Raw genomic sequence first — 19,015 nt, 5'->3', positions numbered from 1 at the left:
GGAAGGTTGAACTGGCTCCTTGTCTTTATTTACCAATTTCCTCAGTTAGTCAAAAGATGGCTCATTTTAAAAATCATCTCTCCCGGTGGCTGCCTTTCTCCCAGAACTAATGAATTTTTGTTCAGAAGGAAACAGTTTTACCAGGCTTTCTTGAGTTAATAAAAGAGCTGGTAAATTAGTCACTAAATACAAGAAAAAGTAGTAATGCAACATACACACAGATTGTAAAGGTCAGTGTCTTAGTCATTAATAAAGAGTAAATAATGCAACATTGATAGATAAGCAATTGATTTAGGGATTTTTGGCTTTGCGGATTAGTTGAAGTCCTTTTGTCCTGTTTCCGTTTGGCAATTAGCTGGTAGCACCCAAAGTGAGAGTGTCGTCTTTTTGTCCTGTTTCATTCCTACGAAGCTTCCTGAACACCTTGTCAGAGGTGGTATTGTAGGATCTCCTGACAGCCACTGAATTTACGATCTGCAGTCGTTTGTCTGACTGTAGCAGTCCTCTTTAAAGCACACTTCTAATTCCAATGTGATATGTGCATAGGTGGTTTGGGTTGTGAACCATGGTTGTGACAATATCTTAAATCCTATTTCAACAATCAAGCTCTTTGTGACAAACCTTCCAAGTCAAACCAAAAAGGATGAGTCTACTGTTTGCCTGGATTTTGCCATAGGAATAAAAGTGAGGCTTTCAGTGTTCATTGTTGTTCAGGAAGGGATAAGAAACCATCTTTCTAACCCTAACCCTCCACGTCTGCATTGCCCTGCTATACTGGGACCTGAGACTGAATGTTCAAAAGTATAAAAGCCTGGAGCAGTAGAATTGGGAATACTGTAGATGGCCATATAGGATGTCCTCAAATGGATATGGGTCTTAAGGGCTTATCTTCAGATTACACCAGCTTGATATGGGAGGGAGACAGGTTGTGTGGAGTTGCAGTAATGAGAGTACAAACAGATGCTGAAAGATGGCAGCAGGTTTGTGTACTGCAGAGTCACTGCCATCCCCTGAGGGATTCTTCGCAGGGGCGTAGTCGGAGTTGCCTTCTGGACAAGGAAATGATCCAGAAGTGAAATGTGAAAACCGATGTTTGTGCCAAACTGTAGGTTTACAATAAAACCCCTTGTAAATCTCGAAAGTTTTTAGTACATTGTTCAGCATTTGGTTGTTGGTCAGTTAGACAACTGAATCCAGAAACAGGAACTGCCATAAACCGAATACAAGATGGGGGAACTGCCTTTTCCTGTGGCTCAAATTAGTGGGGGTGGGGGAGAGGGTTATTTTCCAAAGCCAGGATTGGGACTGTGCCAGATTCAGGAGTTCTGCTTGGAGCCTTCTGGCATGTTATAGAGGCCAAGATGGATGTGGCTGGTCGAAGTGTCTGTGAGAGCCCTGTGTAGGGAGAAGGAGGCTAAAGTGAAGAGAGCCGTTTTAAATATGTCAGCAAAGGAACACTCAATTAACTGGGTGAATCCAAGATAACCTTAAATTATTACAGTAATGAATTATTTGCAAGTGAACATAATCTCTGGTTTAAACTTGCCTAAGTTCAGGAACTACTATACTTGGAAAAATTTAGCGGATCGTACTGCAATGAACAATGTTAATTGTTATATTGAAATCTGAAATGTAGTAGAGATGGCCCAGTTAAAATGTTTCAGCTTCATGCATATGCACTAGAAGTATACCAGCAGTAACCTCACCAGTCAGTGTTTCGAGTGAGGGTCTTTTTAGTGACTTGGAGAGAGGGACTGAATGCATAGTTGTTGAATTTGCTGAGACCTATGCTAAGATATGAACTACTGGGTACAGTATTGATTTGCCTATTTAAGGAAAGATGTAAATACATTGGAAGCGGTTCAGGTGATTTACTTAACATATCCAAAATGGGTGGGTTGTCCTATGAGGTAAGGGTGGACAGTTTCGGCTTGGATCAAATGGGGCCTAGAAGATAAGAGCTGATTTGTAAAGAGTGACCCTATTTCTAGGTTTTTCCAAAGTGGTGACGTTTTCCATACGAACACTGTCAAGACCCCATCAGAATCTTACGTGTTACGATGCACAGCTGCCCATTTAAATGAGAAGTGAGATTTTTTTTACTGTTAGAGTCTTGAATCTCTCTTCCTCAAAATGCAGTGGACCTAGAGAATCTGAATTTTTTTTACGGCAGCAGTAGATAGATTCTTGAAAAACAAGAATGAGATGTTATCGGCCGCAGCAATCTGATCATTAAGTTTGCAGGTGACACTAAGATTGGTGGAGTAGCAGATAGTGAAGGGGATTGTTGGAGAAGGCAGCAGAATATAGATAGATTGGAGGGTTTGGTGGAGAAATGGCAGATGGAGTTCAATCCAGGCAAATGCGAGGTGATGCATTTTGGAAGATCCAATTCAAGAGCGAACTATACGGTAAATGGAAAAGTCCTGGGGAGAATTGATGCACGGAGATATCTGGGTGTTCAGGTCCATTGTTCCCTGAAGGTGGCAACGCAGGTCGATAGTGGTCAAGAAGGCATACGGCATGCTTTCTTTCATCGGACGGGGTTTTGAATACAAGAGTTGGCAGGTCATGTTACAGTTGTATAGGACTTTGGTTCGACCAGATTTGGAATACTGTGTACAGTTCTGGTCGCCACATTACCAAAAGGATGTGGATGCTTTAGAGAGGGTGCAGAGGAAGTTCACCAGGATGTTGCCTAGTATGGAGGGTGCTAGCTATTGGGAGAGGTTGAGTAGATTAGCATTATTTACATTAGAAAGACAGAGGTTGAGGGGGGACCTGATTGAGGTCTACAAAATCACGAGAAATATAGACAAGGTGGATAGCAAGAAGATTTTTCCCAGAGTGGGGGACTCAATTACTAGGGGTCACAATTTCAAGGTGAGAGGGGAAAAGTTTAACGGAGATGTGCATGGAAAGTTCTTTACGCAGATGGTGGTAGGTGCCTGGAACACATTGCCAGCAGAGGTGGTAGAGGTCAGTGTGATAGCATCACTTAAGATGTATCTAGACAGAAACATGAATGGGCAGGGAGCAGAGGGATACAGATCCTTGGAAAATAGGCAACAGGTTTAAATAGAGGATCTGGATTGGTGCAGGCTTGGAGGGCCGAAGGGCCTGTTGCCATGCTGTAATTTTCTTTGTTCTTTGTTCTTTGTTCTTAGAGGTGGAAATATGGAGTAATCAGATCAGCCATGATCACGTTGAATGTAGAGTTAGCCTGAGGGGCCAAAAGTGGCTTATTTTGCCCCTAATTCAATGATGTGTGATCATGTGTAAAAGTATAATGTATGATGTGTTTATAATCGACTGCAAAATGCAAGACATTATATGCATTACCAAGCTTGTTGACATTATAGTCTACTAACAATATAAAGATTTCTACTGCATTGTTGTGTTGTTCACAACCTGCACCAGATTCTCCAATTACAGTTTATCATGGTTAACTGCAAGTCAGATTTAAAGCTACACAGACTCAGCAAAATTGCTAAATAAAAACTGAAAGAACTGTGGAATTTGTAAATCAGGAACAAAAACAAAGTTGCTGGACAAGCTCAGCAGCTTTTTCTTTCCCTTTCAGGCATCAAACCCCACAAGATGCATCAACTCGAAGATACCCTTGGCCCGCTGGAACCTTCCTCTCCTTCCCTTCCCTCTGACTCCATCCCCTCCCCCCAACCCCACCTTCAGTCAGGTATTGACCATCCCTCCTAACTTCCTCTCTCTCTGAATGTTCTGTACTGAGCAAAGGCCTCAGCTTTATTCCTCTACGTCCCCACTTAACGAATTTTGGGCATGACATGACATCGAACTCTTCTTCCACCGTCTTTGCCTCTGTGCTCATTTCTTTGGACAAGAGTCCTCTTCCCATCCCACAAACCCCTTTGCCCAGTTCTAACACTCTACCTCCACTTGGACCCCTCCCTCTGGCCTTTTACGTGCACTCAATCGGTTCATTGAGAGCTGTCAACGTGCTATCAGTCGTCTCAATTTCTTTGCCGCCCTCAACAAATCGAACTGCACTCCATGCACTCGGATCTAACTCTGACTTTATTATTAAGCCTGCTGACAAGGGTGGTGCTGTTGTAGCCTGGTGTGCCGACTCTACCTTGCAGAGGCTGAGCGCCAACTCTCAGATACCTCCTCCTACCTTTCCCTGGACCATGACATATCAGGCCATTGTATCTACAATGTTAGTTGATCTCATTTCATCTGGTGATTTTCCCCCAACCCTTTACTTCCAAGCTTATAGTCCCCCAGCCCCATGCAGCTCGCTTCTACCTCCCAAAAATCTAGAAATAGGACTCCAGGCAGACCCATCGTTTCAAACTGCTCGTGCCCCACAGAATTCATCTCTTCCTACCTTGACTCAGCCTTCAGTTCCCTGGTCCAGTCCCTGTCCGTGTCCATCCCTGATTCCTCCGATGTCTTATGCTGGTTTCAAAATTTCCGGTTTGCTGGTTCCAGCTGAGTCCTCTTTACCGTGGACAAGCAATCCCTTTACACACCATCTCCCACCAGGAGGCTCATAGGGCTCTCCACTTCTTCCTGGAGCAAAGACTTGAATCATCCCCACCCACTGCAACCCTCCTCAGCTTGCCGAGATTGTCTTCAATCTCAACAACTTCTCTTTTAACTCCTTGTTTTCTTCAGGTAAGAGGGTTGGCCATGGGTACCCACATGGCCCCTAGTTATGCCTATCCCTTCATGGGGTATGTGGAACATTCCTTGTTCCAGTCCTAGTCTGGGCCCCACCCACAACTCTTTCTCCGACACTTCGATGATACCATCGCTGCTGCTTCCCTCTCTCGTGTGGAATTGGAAAACTTCCATCAATTCTGCCTCCAATTTTCACTTTGCCCTCACTTTCACCTGGTCTATCTCTGACTCCACCCTTCCCTTCCTTGACATTTCTGTTTCTATTTCTTGGGATAGACTAACCACTAATATCCATTACAAACCCACTGACTCCCACAGCTACCTTGACTACACATCCTCACACCCCACTTCCTGTAAAGACTTCATCCCATTCTCTCAGTTCCTTGGTCTCTGTCATTTATGCTCAGAGGAGGCCAACTTCAACAAGGGAGCATCCGAAATGTCCACCTTCTTCCTCAATTGAGAATTCCCCTGCTCCTTTGTTGAAAGGGCCCTCAACCAGATCCTATCCATCTCCCACACTTCTGCCCTCACCCTTTGTCTTTCCTCTTGCAACAGCAATATAGTTCCCCTTATCCTTACCTACCGTCCCACTAGCAATCCAATCGACAATAGGTGCAGGAGTAAGCCATTCGGCCATTTGAGCCAGCACCACCATTCATTATGATCTTGGCTGATCATCCACAATCAGTATCCTGTTCCTGCCTTATCCCCATAACCCTTGATTCCACTACCTTTAAGAGCTGTATCTATCTCTTTCTTGAAACTATCCGGAGACTTGGCCTCCACTGCCTTCTGGGGCAGAGCATTCCATATATCCACCACTTTTCCTCAACTCTGTTCTAAATGGCCTACCCCTTATTTTTAAACTGCGTCCTCTCGTTCTGGACTCACCCAACAGCAGAAACATGCTTCCTGCCTCCAGAGTGTCCCATTCCTTAATAATCTTATACGTCTCAATCAGATCCCCTCTCATCCTTCTAAACTCAAGTGTGTACAAGCCCAGTCGCTCCAATCTTTCAACATATGATAGTCTCGCCGTTCTGGGAATTGACCTCTTGAACCTACGCTGCACTCCCTCAATAGCAAGAATGTCCTTCCTTAAGTTTGGAGACCAAAACTTCATACAATACTCCAGGTGCGGTCTCACCAGGACCCTGTACAGCTACAGAAGGACCTCTTTGCTCCTATACTCAATTCCTCTTGTTATGAAGGCCAGCATGCCATTAGCTTTCATCACTGCCTGCTGTACCTGCATGCTTGCTTTCATTGACTGATGTACAAGAACACCTAGATCTCGTTGTGCTTCCCCTTTACCTAACTTGACTCCATTCAGATAGTAATCTGCCTTCCTGTTCTTGCCACCAAAGTGGATAACCACACATTTGTCCACATTAAACTGCATCTGCCATGCATCCGTCCACTCACCTAGCCTGTCCGAGTCACCCTGTATTCTCGTAACATCCTCCTCAGATTTCACACTGCCACCCAGCTTTGTGTCATCAGCAAATTTGCTAATATTACTTTTAATGCCTTCATCTATATCATTAATGTATATTGTAAACAGCGGTGGCCCCAGCAACGAACCTTGTGGCACCCCACTGGTCACCACCTACTATTCCGAAAGGGACCCGTTTATCACTACTCTTTTTGCTTCCTGTCAGCCAGTCAATTTTCAATCCGAATCAGAATTTTGCCCCCAATACCATGTGCCCTAATTTTGCTCACCAATCTCCTTTGTGGGACTTTATCAAAGGCTTTCTGAAAGTCCAGGTACACTACATCCACTGGTTCTCCCTTATCCATCTTCATAGTTATATCCTCAAAAAATTCCAGAAGATTAGTCAAGCATGATTTCCCCTTCATAAATTCATGCTGACTCTGACCTATCCTGTTACTGCTATCCAAATGAGTCGTAATTTCATCTTTTATAGTTGACTCCAGCATCTTTCCCACCATCAGGCTAACCGGTCTATAATTCCCTGTTTTCTCTCTTCCCCCCTTTACTGAAAAGTGAGACAACATTAGCCACCCTCCAATCCACAGGAACTGATCCTGAATCTATAGAACATTGGATTCAGAAGATAATCAGAGGCCATTTCTGCCATCTCCACCAAGATTCCACCACCAGACACACATTCCCCTCTCCTCCCTTACCTGTCTTCAGCAGGGACTGTTACCTCTGGGACACCCTGGTCCACACTTCCTTCACTCCCAGCAACCCCCCACAGCCCTATGGCACCTTCACCTGCACTTCCCAGAATCTAGTCTACTGCATTCACTGTTCACAATGTGGGCTCCTCGATGCTGGGGAAACAAAGCATAGACTGGGTGACTGCTTTGCAGAACCTCTACGTTCTGCCCATTAAAAGGACCCTGAATTACCTGTTGCTTACCACGTTAATGCACCACCCCATTCCCTGGCCAACATCTTCGTCTCTGGCTTGTTGTAGTGTTCCGGCAAAGCTTAACGCAAACTGGAGGAACACCACCCAATTTTCTACTTGGGGGTCCTGCAGCTGACCAGACTCAATATCAAGTTCATAATTTTTGGGCCTGAACTCTCCCACGTCCCTAGCCCCCTACCCCACACACCAGGCCGTGTTACCACATAGCCTGCCATTACACAGCACCTGTTGTTTGTCGCTAATAGTCCCCATTATCAACTATTCACTATCCCAGCCAGATCATTATCGAATCTTTGTCTGTCCAACTGCTCTTCTCTCTTTAAGCTCTAACCTATCGTTTACTTACTACCCCACCCCCCTCCTTTTATTCTGCATATAAACTGATGTTCTCCCAGGCACCAGCAGTTCTGAGGAATGGTCAGCAGACCTGAAACATTAACTCTGTTTTGTGCTTCACAGATGCTTCACAGATACTGCCAGACCCACTGAGCTTTTCCAGCAACTTTGTTTTTGTGTCAGCAAAATTGCTGTGAAGATTCCTTTTTAGCAGATGCCTGTTTGAAAAACCTTTCAGCCTCCTCAGCAGCAAAGCAATCAAGACTGTCTTTCTACTTCTGTGGTGTTGCTCATGGGCTCGAAATGTTTAAATGATGTGACTTGCCTGAAATTAGAGCTTTTTGTCCTCCTTCAGTTCCTTATTTTATTTTTCTGTTAAATTCTTTCCTGTTGTGTTCTGTTTTCTTTTATTTTAAAATTAAGTTTTGTTGAATCATATGCTTTTCTTTCTGTTTCATACTATCTTTAGCTTCTTTAATTAGGCAGGGATAATGCATTCTTTCTTACTGGATGTACCTCCTCTTAGCATCCTGAAACATCTCCTTAAATTTCTGCCATTGGATTTGTACTGACCTCTCACATAACTGAATTTCCCAGTTCACTTGCGGGTGAGTTGCAGAAGGAGCTAAAGGAAGATGCGAGTTGAGAGGCTGACAAAACGAGAGCTGAATTAGAAAGGAATTGGGAGATGAAGTTAGAGGGATGGCAGGAACTGCAGATGCTAGAGAATCTAAGATAACAAGTTGTGGAGCTGGATGAACACAGCAGGCCAAGCAGCATCAGAAGACCAGGAAAGCTGATGTTTCGGGCCTAGACCTTACTCGAAACATCAGTATTCCTGCTCCTCTGATGCTGCCTAGCCTGTTGTGTTCATCCACCTTGTTATCTATGGGAAATGAAGTTAAGCAGGTTGTTTAGTTCCAGTGCAGTCAAGTGTATAAATTGTCTGTGCTCTGAACTTTAACCATGGAGCTGGCGAGAAAGATTTAGTGGTATGGTTTAATCTGAGGTGGATCTTGATTGGAGGGACTGGGGAGAAGAGGTTGTCATCAGGGCAACAGATACTCCCAGACTGAAAAGATGGAATTTATCTCAGTTATTATGATTCAGTTGGCTAGACCCCAGTGCAGAATGATGCCAACAAAACAGGTTTGATCTCCATACTCTCAATGGAATTTAGTGAAGACCCTGCCTCCTCAGTTTACCTTATGTTCGGATAGTCATGTCCTTCGAGATGCATAGAACAGTTCTGTCTCCATTGGAGCAAGATACCTCTGGTTATTTGTGGACTTTGGCTAATTGCTGTTATGGACTAATGAATATGATGGGCTGTTATGGACCATATCCTTTTGATTAAGAATTAGGTTATATATGAAATCAATCACTATTTTGTAAATACTATAAGTAAACTCTCATCAACTATATGCATTTGTGTAATGTCTTTCACGTGGAAAGATGGCCCAAATTATTTCACAGTGGTCTGTACAGTGGAGAGAGTTGTAGAGAGTTAGAGGAACTTCACTTATTTCAGAATTATAAGTTAGGTAGCTGAAATACACAACTGACAAAGGTTTGATAAAGGAAATTCAAAACATTTCCAAAATACAGGGAGAGATCAGTAGCAGATGGAAAAAGTTAGAGGTGTTTAGCAGTAAACTGATGAAGAGATTTAAACATAATAGCAAGAATTTTAAACTTGAGGCATTGGTGGAACAGCTATTTAGAAGCATATATGCATTCACAGAATCGTACGGCACAGAGGAATCTTAGTTTATTCCTGAAGAGTTTACCCTCATTTGTTGGATTCTGTTTGTGAAATTCGAGATTTTGGAAAGCGGGAGGAAACACATAATTATTTTATAATCTGACAGTCTTGTCTTAGAATCCAGTTGTCGATGTAAGAAGTCCACAATATTTTGAATCGTGCCAGTCATGAATTGTATTCCTGTAAAAAAATTAGTCATGCAGTTTGTAAACTATTAGCAACTTTCTAATTAAGACCGTAAGACATAGGAGTGGAAGGCCATTCAGCCCACCGAGTCCACTCCGCCATTTAGTCATAGCTGATGGGCATTTCAACTCCACTTTCCTGCACTCTCCCCATAGCCCTTGATTCCTTGTGAGATCAAGAATTTATCAATCTCTGCCTTGAAGACATTTAACGTCCTGGCCTCCACTGCATTCCGTGGCAATGAATTCCACAGGCCCACCACTTTCTGGCTGAAGAAATGCCTTCTCATTTCCGTTTTAAATTTACCCCCTCTAATTCTCTAAGGCTGTGCCCACGGATTCTAGTCTCCCTGCCTGTCGGAAACAACTTCCCAGCGTCCACCCTTTCTAAGTCATATATTATCTTGTAAGTTTCTATTAGATCTCCCCTCAACCTTCTAAACTCTCATGAACACAGTCCCAGGATCCTCAGCTGTTCATCGTATGTTAAACCTACCATTCCAGGGATCATCTGCGTGAATCTCCGCTGGACACACTCCAGTGCCACTATGTCCTTTGTGAGGTGTGCGGCCCAAAATTGGACACAGTATTCTAAATGGGGTTATTCTAAATGGGGTTAATAATTTCTAAGTATTCTTAATGATTTTTGACAACTTTTAAAATTCTGGAACAGAGCATAGTGAAAAACATGTATTATCAATATGGCGGTCAGGAAATAGTATTTTCTTGATACAGTGTTAAATAACCTAAAGTTGCAAGATAGCTAAAAGATAATTTTGTCGCAGAGGAAACCATAGGTTGCTTTCCCCCAGTAGAGAAGGAATTGGCAGAGAGGGACAAAGAAACCTAACGAATGTTGAAAATTGCTAATAAAAGTAAATGGATAAATTGGTGCACTTGGGTATCGAGGTCCAGACTGTTGGTATTGAAGTGATTATTGGAACTGTTCATTCCCGAATGGGGCTTTGGGGGTGATCAGTTAGAAACTGGAATTATCCTAGAGAATGGATTCCACTCGATCTGTAATCCTATTAATGTTAATTTCCATGCCACAGCATAAACTTCCTATTTTTCGTGAGCCTAAGAGACAGAAGTCAGCTGAAGCCAAAAATTAGACAACTAATCTGGGCGGAGACTCTTTAAGAAGTGGCATGTGTTTTTGTGAGAACAAGAGAATGTTTGGATGGTGTCAGCAAAGTTTTCAGAGTTCTGTGGGGCCAGATTAACTGAAAGGTTTATACAAGACACTTGATAACAGGAGAACGTGAATGATGACTTGCTTTAAACCACATGATACCATGAGTGGGAAATTTGGGGTGCAGGCTATCTTAAAAATAACGTTAAATGTAGTTTGGTGAAAAAATTGTGATATTTAAAATATGTAGGATTTTTTTTCCCAAAATAAATGAGATTTCAGTGGTCTTTTCCCATCTTGTTCCTGCACTTCAGTTTCCACTGGCAGTATTAGTCATGAAAACATAGCAAAGGCAGGTAGGCCAATTGACAACCCAAAACATATTTGATATTTCACAATGTTTATCTCCATATTTGACTTCATAAATGCTCTTCTGTATCTGTGAGCTTTCTAACATATTTTATTGAAATGGGAGTAAGGGATGTGATATATCATGAGCTTTTATTTAGTTTCTGTAGATTTTATATGCCTAATTTAGAAAAAAGTTCCTGACGAAGATTCACATTGCTTAAGGTAGTGATACATAATAATCTGGAAAATGTAGTGACACCATTTGTCAATTCAAAATGATATAAATAAGGGATCGTGCAGTAGATTTGATTACCCAAGTAATGATGTGTTTATCCAAAAAGAGGAACATATTGAAAGAAATTGCTTACAAATATTTTACTCCTGTTCCAATGCCCACATAATGCAGTCTTAAGTGCTGTATACTTACCACTAATGGCACCAAGTTGTCTCTTGTATGAATGACATCACAAACAAAGGGCTTCTGAAGCAAAAGCCAGCTTTAACTGCAGATTAATAGCCACTGTCTTGGAAATCAGATTAAGTATCCACTAATGTAATATAAAGTTTTCAATGGTGTTCCACTGTGTAACTCAAACATTACATCAGTTTCTGTGCGTGACACAATTGAGAGCATTGTTTGTGTAGTGAGACTTTACAGTTTTAAGATTAAAAGGACTTCTAATGTGCTGCAGGATTTAATGCATTTATATTTCAAATAATGATATAACATGGAGTTTCACCATTCCAGGGGAATGTTTATTATTTTTTGAGATTTTATCCTTGGTGTAACCTTGACAACTTGTCCATTCAGTAAGAAGCTTTGTTAATTGGTTAGTTTAATATGAACACGACAGTACTGGTTTATGAGAGATAATGGGAACTGCAGATGCTGGAGAATCCAAGACAACAAAGTGTGAGGCTGGATGAACACAGCAGGCCAAGCAGCATCTCAGGAGCACAAAAGCTGATGTTTCGGGCCTAGACCCTTCATCAGAGAGGGGGATGGGGTGAGGGTTCTGGAATAAATAGGCAGAGAGGGGGAGGCGGACCGAAGATGGATAGAAAAGAAGATAGGTGGAGAGAGTATAGGTGGGGAGGTAGGGAGGGGATAGGTCAGTCCAGGGAAGACGGACAGGTCAAGGAGGTGGGATTAGGTTAGTAGGTAGATGGGGGTGCGGCTTGGGATGGGTGAGAGGAAGAACAGGTTAGGGAGGCGGAGACAGGTTGGACTGGTTTTGGGATGCAGTGGGTGGAGTGGAGGAAATGCTACACTTGCCCCCACCCCTCCCCCCTCACCCCTATCCCAGGCCCCAAGATGACATTCCACATTAAGCAGAGGTTCACCTGCACATCTGCCAATGTGGTATACTGCATCCACTGTCCCCGGTGTGGCTCCCTCTACATTGGGGAAACCAAGCGGGGGCTTGGAGACCGCTTTGCAGAACACCTCCGCTCAGTTCACAACAAACTACTGCACCTCCCAGTCGCAAACCATTTCCACTCCCCCTCCCATTCTTTAGATGACATGTCCATCATGGGCCTCCTGCAGTGCCACAGTGATGCCACCCAAGGTTGCAGGAACAGCAACTCATATTCCGCCTGGGAACCCTGCAACCTAATGGTACCAATGTGGACTTCACCAGTTTCAAAATCTCCCCTTCCCCACTGCATCCCTAAACCAGCCCAGTTCGTCCCCTCCCCCCACTGCACCACACAACCAGCCCAGCTCCTCCACTCCACCCACTGCATCCCAAAACCAGTCCAACCTGTCTCTGCCTCCCTAACCGGTTCTTCCTCTCACCCATCCCTTCCTCCCACCCCAAGCCGCACCCCCATCTACCTAGTAACCTCATCCCACCTCCTTGACCTGTCCGTCTTCCCTGGACTGACCTATCCCCTCCCTACCTGCCCACCTATACTCTCTCCACCTATCTTCTTTTCTCTCCATCTTCGGTCCGCCTCCCCCCCTCTCCCTATTTATTCCAGTTCCCTCACCCCATCCCCCTCTCTGATGAAGAGTCTAGGCCCAAAACGTCAGCTTTTGTGCTCCTGAGATGCTGCTTGGCCTGCTGTGTTCATCCAGCCTCACATTTTGTAGTACTGGTTTATCTTGCCTTTGAGAGAAAACAGCTTCATTTGAGAGGCAGTCTAAGGCTTTTTTAAATAACTTCAGGATATGCAATAGTGCTCCACATAATTTTTGAACTGTAGAAAATACAGCAGTTAGTTTGATGTAATAAAATTCAGCAATGAGATAAAAGACTAGATAATCAATACTTTTGTGGTATTACTTAAGGGGTCAATATTGACAAGAACACCAGGGGAACAGGAGAAGGAAGGCTCCTCTGATGCTGCTTGGCCTGCTGTGTTCATCCAGCTCTACACCTCGTTATCTCATTCAGCTTCAGTTTAAAGTTTTTAGACATCTAAATTACAGAACCTTTGACAATGCACACTATCAGTGCTATGTTGAAATATTATCCTAGATTATGTGAATAAGTGTCTTCATGATGCTGGACCAATGGCCTACTGATTTAGAAGCATGGCACCTAACAGAAGAGCTGATAATTATATCCAAACACAAAAATAAATATTAACTCACCAGAAATTCGCCATTTAGTTATTGCCGGTGTCAATGTAAAATTTTGTCTCATGATAAATGTTTGGCATACAGAACTCTTTGGGAGAGAAATAAACCCAAAGACAAGTTGTGTCCCTGTTGTGTTACATCTTGCCATTTGTCTTGAGGATGTATTTGTGTGTAGCTGTGTCTCTGATACTCCGTTATGTAAAATCTCATAAAGGGATTAGTAAATGTTTTATTTCTTCTTGCTGTTCAACTATAACAGCTTGCAGCTCATTTGCATGGAGTCAAAAATGTTTTAAGATACTTTTTGACATGTGGAAATACTGATTTGTTTTAAAATTGCAAGTAAAGCTTATTTTGAAACACTTTTGTCAAATTGTAATTTAATCATCCCAGAACAGATGCACAGTTTGCATTGATTTTGCATATAATGATATATAGTGGAATGTTGTCATGTGACAACTTGCATAAATATATCAATGTAAAAATTCCAAGTGCTATCTGGATCTGATTGACCCTGTTTAGGAATTTTGTAACTTTTATTTTTAGTACAGTTGACTCTTTCATATCCTTTTTATTAGATTCTGTGATATTGGTTTTATCTGTTTTAAAACTGGACGAGTGCCATATTCTTTGTTGAAAAATTTCACTTAACAGCAACAGAAAATGAAAATTCCTTTATTTGGGACTGAGATTTTTTTCCAGGGCAGATATCTGCAGCAAAGCGTATGGGCACACAGCTGGTTCCTGAGCCACTGCTAATACTGCTGTTCTGGTGTCTAACATTAGGAGCAAGCACTTCCACAAGTCAAAAGTTTAGAAAAAGAGAATAAAACTTATTCCCACTTTATGGCACAACATATTAATTCTCCCCTACATTAAGTTTTGACCTGTCATTTCCCGCACTGCTGTGGTCTAAACCTTTGATCTTCCTTCTGCTTTTGCACCTGCTGCCCTCCCCCCTGCATGCCTTAATTTAAATCAACAAAGTTCTGCTATGCCATACAGCTGGACTATTTCACAAGCAGACCAAATCAAATTTTCACTGTTGTTTTAATCCAACAAATTTGGTGCTAGTAAACTAATCAAATGAAAATGTTTCATTCGTCAGGAAAATAAGTAGCTTTAAATTTAGCACCTATTAACCTTATTCTCTCAATCAAAGATCATATCTAAATATTACCCCCTTGTTTAGACTGCCCACTGGATATCTCTTGTTCCACTGTTACTGATTTAAGAAGAGCAGGAGATGACTGGTTAATAATTATATCAGAGTTCACTGAGTTTGCTGACATTAAGTACACAAGCACATTGACTTCCAATAGTGCATCATGTTAGGACAAGTGCAATGTTACTTGAATAAATGAACAGCAAATAACCCCATTGTACATTTTCATTAGCACATAGTTCCTGCTGTTAAGATGCCTAGGTCATAATTTCAAGATAACCTTCCTGTGCACTTATTTATTGACTTGTGTAAATAAACTCTACATGCATCCCTGAAATAATTTAAACAGTCAAATAATCTGACTCTGTAAAATTATAGTTATGATCACCTGAACGTTAATTTGTGTTGAAGCGAAATTTTGAAAACAGCTATTACAGTTGTTCATGTTGAATTGTTTTCATTCAACTGAGAATCTTTGTATGTTGCAAGTGGAAAAAAGAGTCAGTGTGAGGGAATCAAAGTTTCACATTGCATTGTTGATGAAAGACTTCCATGTTAATGGCCATGTATCATTTGTACCAAAAACTAGGCTTAAAAAAAAAATTTGTTGTGGCTGACGGCTCCCATCAGCCACCCTTTTATTTGCATTTTGCTTTTCCATGGACTGCTGATGTATTTTGTTTGCAATTAAAATTATACAAGCCTGTCATGATGTCCTTTGTGAAATTCCACTCTTGTATAATTACTTAATGATAAAGAATTTCTTGCTTGATTCATTTATCAAAACTCCTTTCATCTTTTGGACCTTGTCTGTCCAAGAAACATAAGTTTTCAGCTGTCTTGTTAAACTGTTACTCTTATTTTTCATCCTTATTGAGGGTGTCTCTTCCCACCACTCAGCCACAGTCAGTGTAGATATTTGAGTGAATGTGACGAACAAACAGATATTGACATATCGGAGAAAGTATTGGGGAAAGCAGCAAGACATTTACTTCTGGGAGCACCAACATGAAAGATTGTATAGTTAAAAAGATACCTTCAAAGTCCTCTTCATTGAATGGGGCTTCAAAGGAACAAAATTCTGTTTTAGCCGTACCCAAAACAATGTGCCATCGAAGTACTTTGATTCGTTAGCTGTCTGACATAAACAGAACAGCTAGGAGGTGTGGCTTGCAGCACTGACTCAAACAAAGTCCTATGTAGTCTTGCACCTGGTGTCAGTAATGTAGCAGCAACCCAATCAGCAATTGTGCAATGTTCTGGGTCAATTGCATACAAATACATTGCACAACAGCTCTTAAGTCAGTTTTTGTAGACTGAGTCAGTTGTCAATGAGTGCCTTTTTGTGGAGGATTTTTCTTTACCATTTGGGCTTTGAAGTAACAAAAAAGCCATCTGAAGCACATATTAACCATTATATATTTTCTAATGTCTGAATCTTTCTGTATGTTCTCTCTTCCTAGAAAGTAGATTTTAGTTACATTCAAGAAATCTTGCATTTAGAAAGTCCATTTTGATCTAAACAACTTGAATATACATAGTGAATCATTTCAACAGTCTGTTGGTTAACAAGGATAGCATTTAATTTCCGCTAAATCTGATATTAAGAGTACTGTGAGATAGAATAATCTATAACTATTGAATATCCAGTGTACGTAATCCAGTTAATTTTGTCTGGAATTCAAGTTTAGACTGCCTTTCGAGATACTTTTTTAAAAGTAAATTGTGGCATGCCTCTTGTAAATCTCCCCTGTCCTGTCACAAAGAACTTGAAAGGATTGTGAAAAGGCTAAACATAGTTACTAGCAGAATGCTCCAATTTATTCTGCTGGCACTTTTGAACATAATTATTTCTGGTAATTTCTTTTTGTTCTGTCATCAAAATAAAGGAATCCACGAAATCCAAATAGTCATAGAATCTTGACACATGGAAGATGGAGATTCAGTATGTTACGCCTGTACAATTTCTTTAATGCAGTTCATAATTAAAAATTGGAACCCACGCTCATGTCGTGCACAACTGTCTGCTGCTCAAGTGCTGGGCAGGTCACGGATCGTGGCAAATTGTAGCAAGTTTCTTTTAAGGGTATAGTTATCTTCATGAAACCAGGTGGTAGATGCCACTGTCATCAAGCTTTTCATGGTACAAAAGCAGTTCTGGACTGACGTGCATTAGGCATGTACTTACTATAGTCACTTGGTCTATTTCACAATGTTTCATGAAAATTGTTGCAGTGATTTACTTGTATTCTAGTTTCAATTGCAAATAACATCATTATTGTGCAAATACAATCACTTAGCAATGAGTGAAATTCAATATTTAAGGAGTTTAGATCTCCATATTTTACTCAACATGGTATGTATTTTTATATATTTTCATCTCAATTTACGACTGAGGTTTGAGTTGAGAATATTCATTTTATACAAACTACCTGCTGATGAAGATACTTTCTGCTTTAGGAAAATACATTTATTAAGAGAACTATCAACATAGCTGGGTGGTGATGGTTGTTGAAATTCTCCAACGATCCACTTGTGTGTAGCACCATGTACTATTGATCAAAGATCTTTGGTTATTTTTGTTTCTGTGTAGTTCTGTTTCAAAAGATAATCAAAGTTGAGGCATTTCCGGATAGATTTACAAGCATATGAATTAGCAGCAGGAAGACATTATTCAGTTCCTCAACCTGCCCCACCATTCAATAACATGTTAGTAGATCTGATTTTAGCCTCAGCTCAACTTTTCTAGAAATCTTATGTAGCCTTTGCCTCAGCTTTAATAAATTCAATAATTCTGCCTCTACTGTTCTCTGGGGAAGAGAATCCCATTGATTTTCTTATTTGTTCTGCTATAAAATAATGGGAGACCCATTATTTTAAAACTTTTATCACCTAATTCTAGTCTCTCTGAAATGAGTGAATATCCTCTTAGTACCCACCCGATCTATTTGCTTCCAGAACTGTATGTTTCAAAGAGATCACCTCTCTTTCTTCTAGACTCCAATATGTGCAGTCCCAACCTTTCATAAAAGAAAACTCCTCCATCCCAGAGTTTAGACAAGTGAATCTTCTCTGTACTACTTTCAATATGTTCTGACTTAAGTAAAAAGGTGTAAGTTATATAAACTATATTGTAAATACATTCAGAAACCATTTATTCGGGTTGTAGTACTGCAAATGATAATTTTGGTTTTCTTGTGGTCTTCAATTTAAATCTTAAAGCATAGGCTAAACAATTTGAGAAAATATTCTATTGTGTGAAGGTGCTTTTTCTGCATACTTATTCTGTATAATTCGAGGTTTGACTTCTTGTGTTTTGAAGATTCATCTTGGCAGAAAATTTTGCTTCATTATGTTAAACTTGAATTTGCTTCATCAAATTGATAGTGTCTAACACGGTTCCATTGTAATTCCTAATAGTTCTTTGAGGTGCCATTTGACTCGAACATGAACAGGACGAAGAACAGACCCCTGGTCAGAGGACAAATTAGGTTGGTCTCCATTCAGAATTGTGCTTGTTACTTTTTTTAGAGTTTCATGAGGTTTTGTAAGCTTTGAAACATTTGTTAGCACATGGTTCATGTTAACTGCACAGTATGATACTGAGCAACACAAACTAGAAAAATCCAAGCTTTAGTTTCTCATCTGTGCTGAATTACTGAATCCTGGGCTAATAGAGGGCTCGGAAGTACAGAAGTAGAATAATCATTTGTTGCTTCAACTGTGTGCAGTACAGTCAATCTTCTGTCGCCATTCAGCTCTTTAAATCTAATTAATGAAACCATTTCATGGTGTCAACACTGGCTGCTTTAATAATAGGATGTTCCAAATGTTTTCTCAATAGTGAGTAATTAAAAGCAATCGAGAAACGGAGATTTAGGTGTCGTTGTATTCAGATCTCTAAAAGTTAAAGCACAAGAACCAAAAATATTCAGAATGGCTGCAGGTGTTGCCCTTTATCTTTAAGGAATTGAATACAAAAGGGAAGAAGTTGTGGTTCTGTTGCACAAAGTTTTGGGGAGATCCTTCCTGAAATTTCTATTTAGTTTCGGGCACTGCCCCTCAGGAAGGATATATTCGTCTTGGAATGGATACACTGCCAATTCAACATCATAATACGAAGGCGTGAGGCTTCAATTTGTGAGCTTGGGTTACATAAATTTCATAATTCCTTCAGTTTAGGGTTGAAGATATTCTAATCAAGTGTTTAAAATAGAAAAGGGATTCAGTTGGGTAGGTATTGAGGAACTGTTTTCATTGGCAGGAATGTTCCAGACATATAGTTATAATAAGAAAATTACAACTAGGCCACCAAGGAGTGAAATCGAAAAGACATTTATTTCACTCAAGACAGAGATCTATAATCCTATATCCATCCCCATCCCCATCCTCATCCTGAGGGAGATTGAAAATTTCAA

General features: G+C 41.0%; 1 protein-coding gene across 1 annotated transcript in view; it reads left to right on the top strand.

Moving 5' to 3' along the window:
* The window catches only part of LOC125463659 (protoheme IX farnesyltransferase, mitochondrial), a 146,719-nt gene that overhangs the window by 104,841 nt on the left and 22,863 nt on the right, over positions 1-19,015 (top strand). Inside the window, exon 5 of the mRNA XM_048555210.1 lies at positions 18,018-18,088. Coding sequence (XP_048411167.1) covers positions 18,018-18,088 — 71 coding nt within the window. The remainder of the gene's footprint in view (positions 1-18,017; positions 18,089-19,015) is intronic.

Source organism: Stegostoma tigrinum, chromosome 22 (genome assembly GCF_030684315.1).
Source record: "Stegostoma tigrinum isolate sSteTig4 chromosome 22, sSteTig4.hap1, whole genome shotgun sequence".
Lineage (NCBI taxonomy): Eukaryota > Metazoa > Chordata > Chondrichthyes > Orectolobiformes > Stegostomatidae > Stegostoma > Stegostoma tigrinum.
The sequence above is the reverse complement of the archived record's forward strand: the minus strand, read 5'-3'. Positions and strand labels throughout refer to the sequence as shown.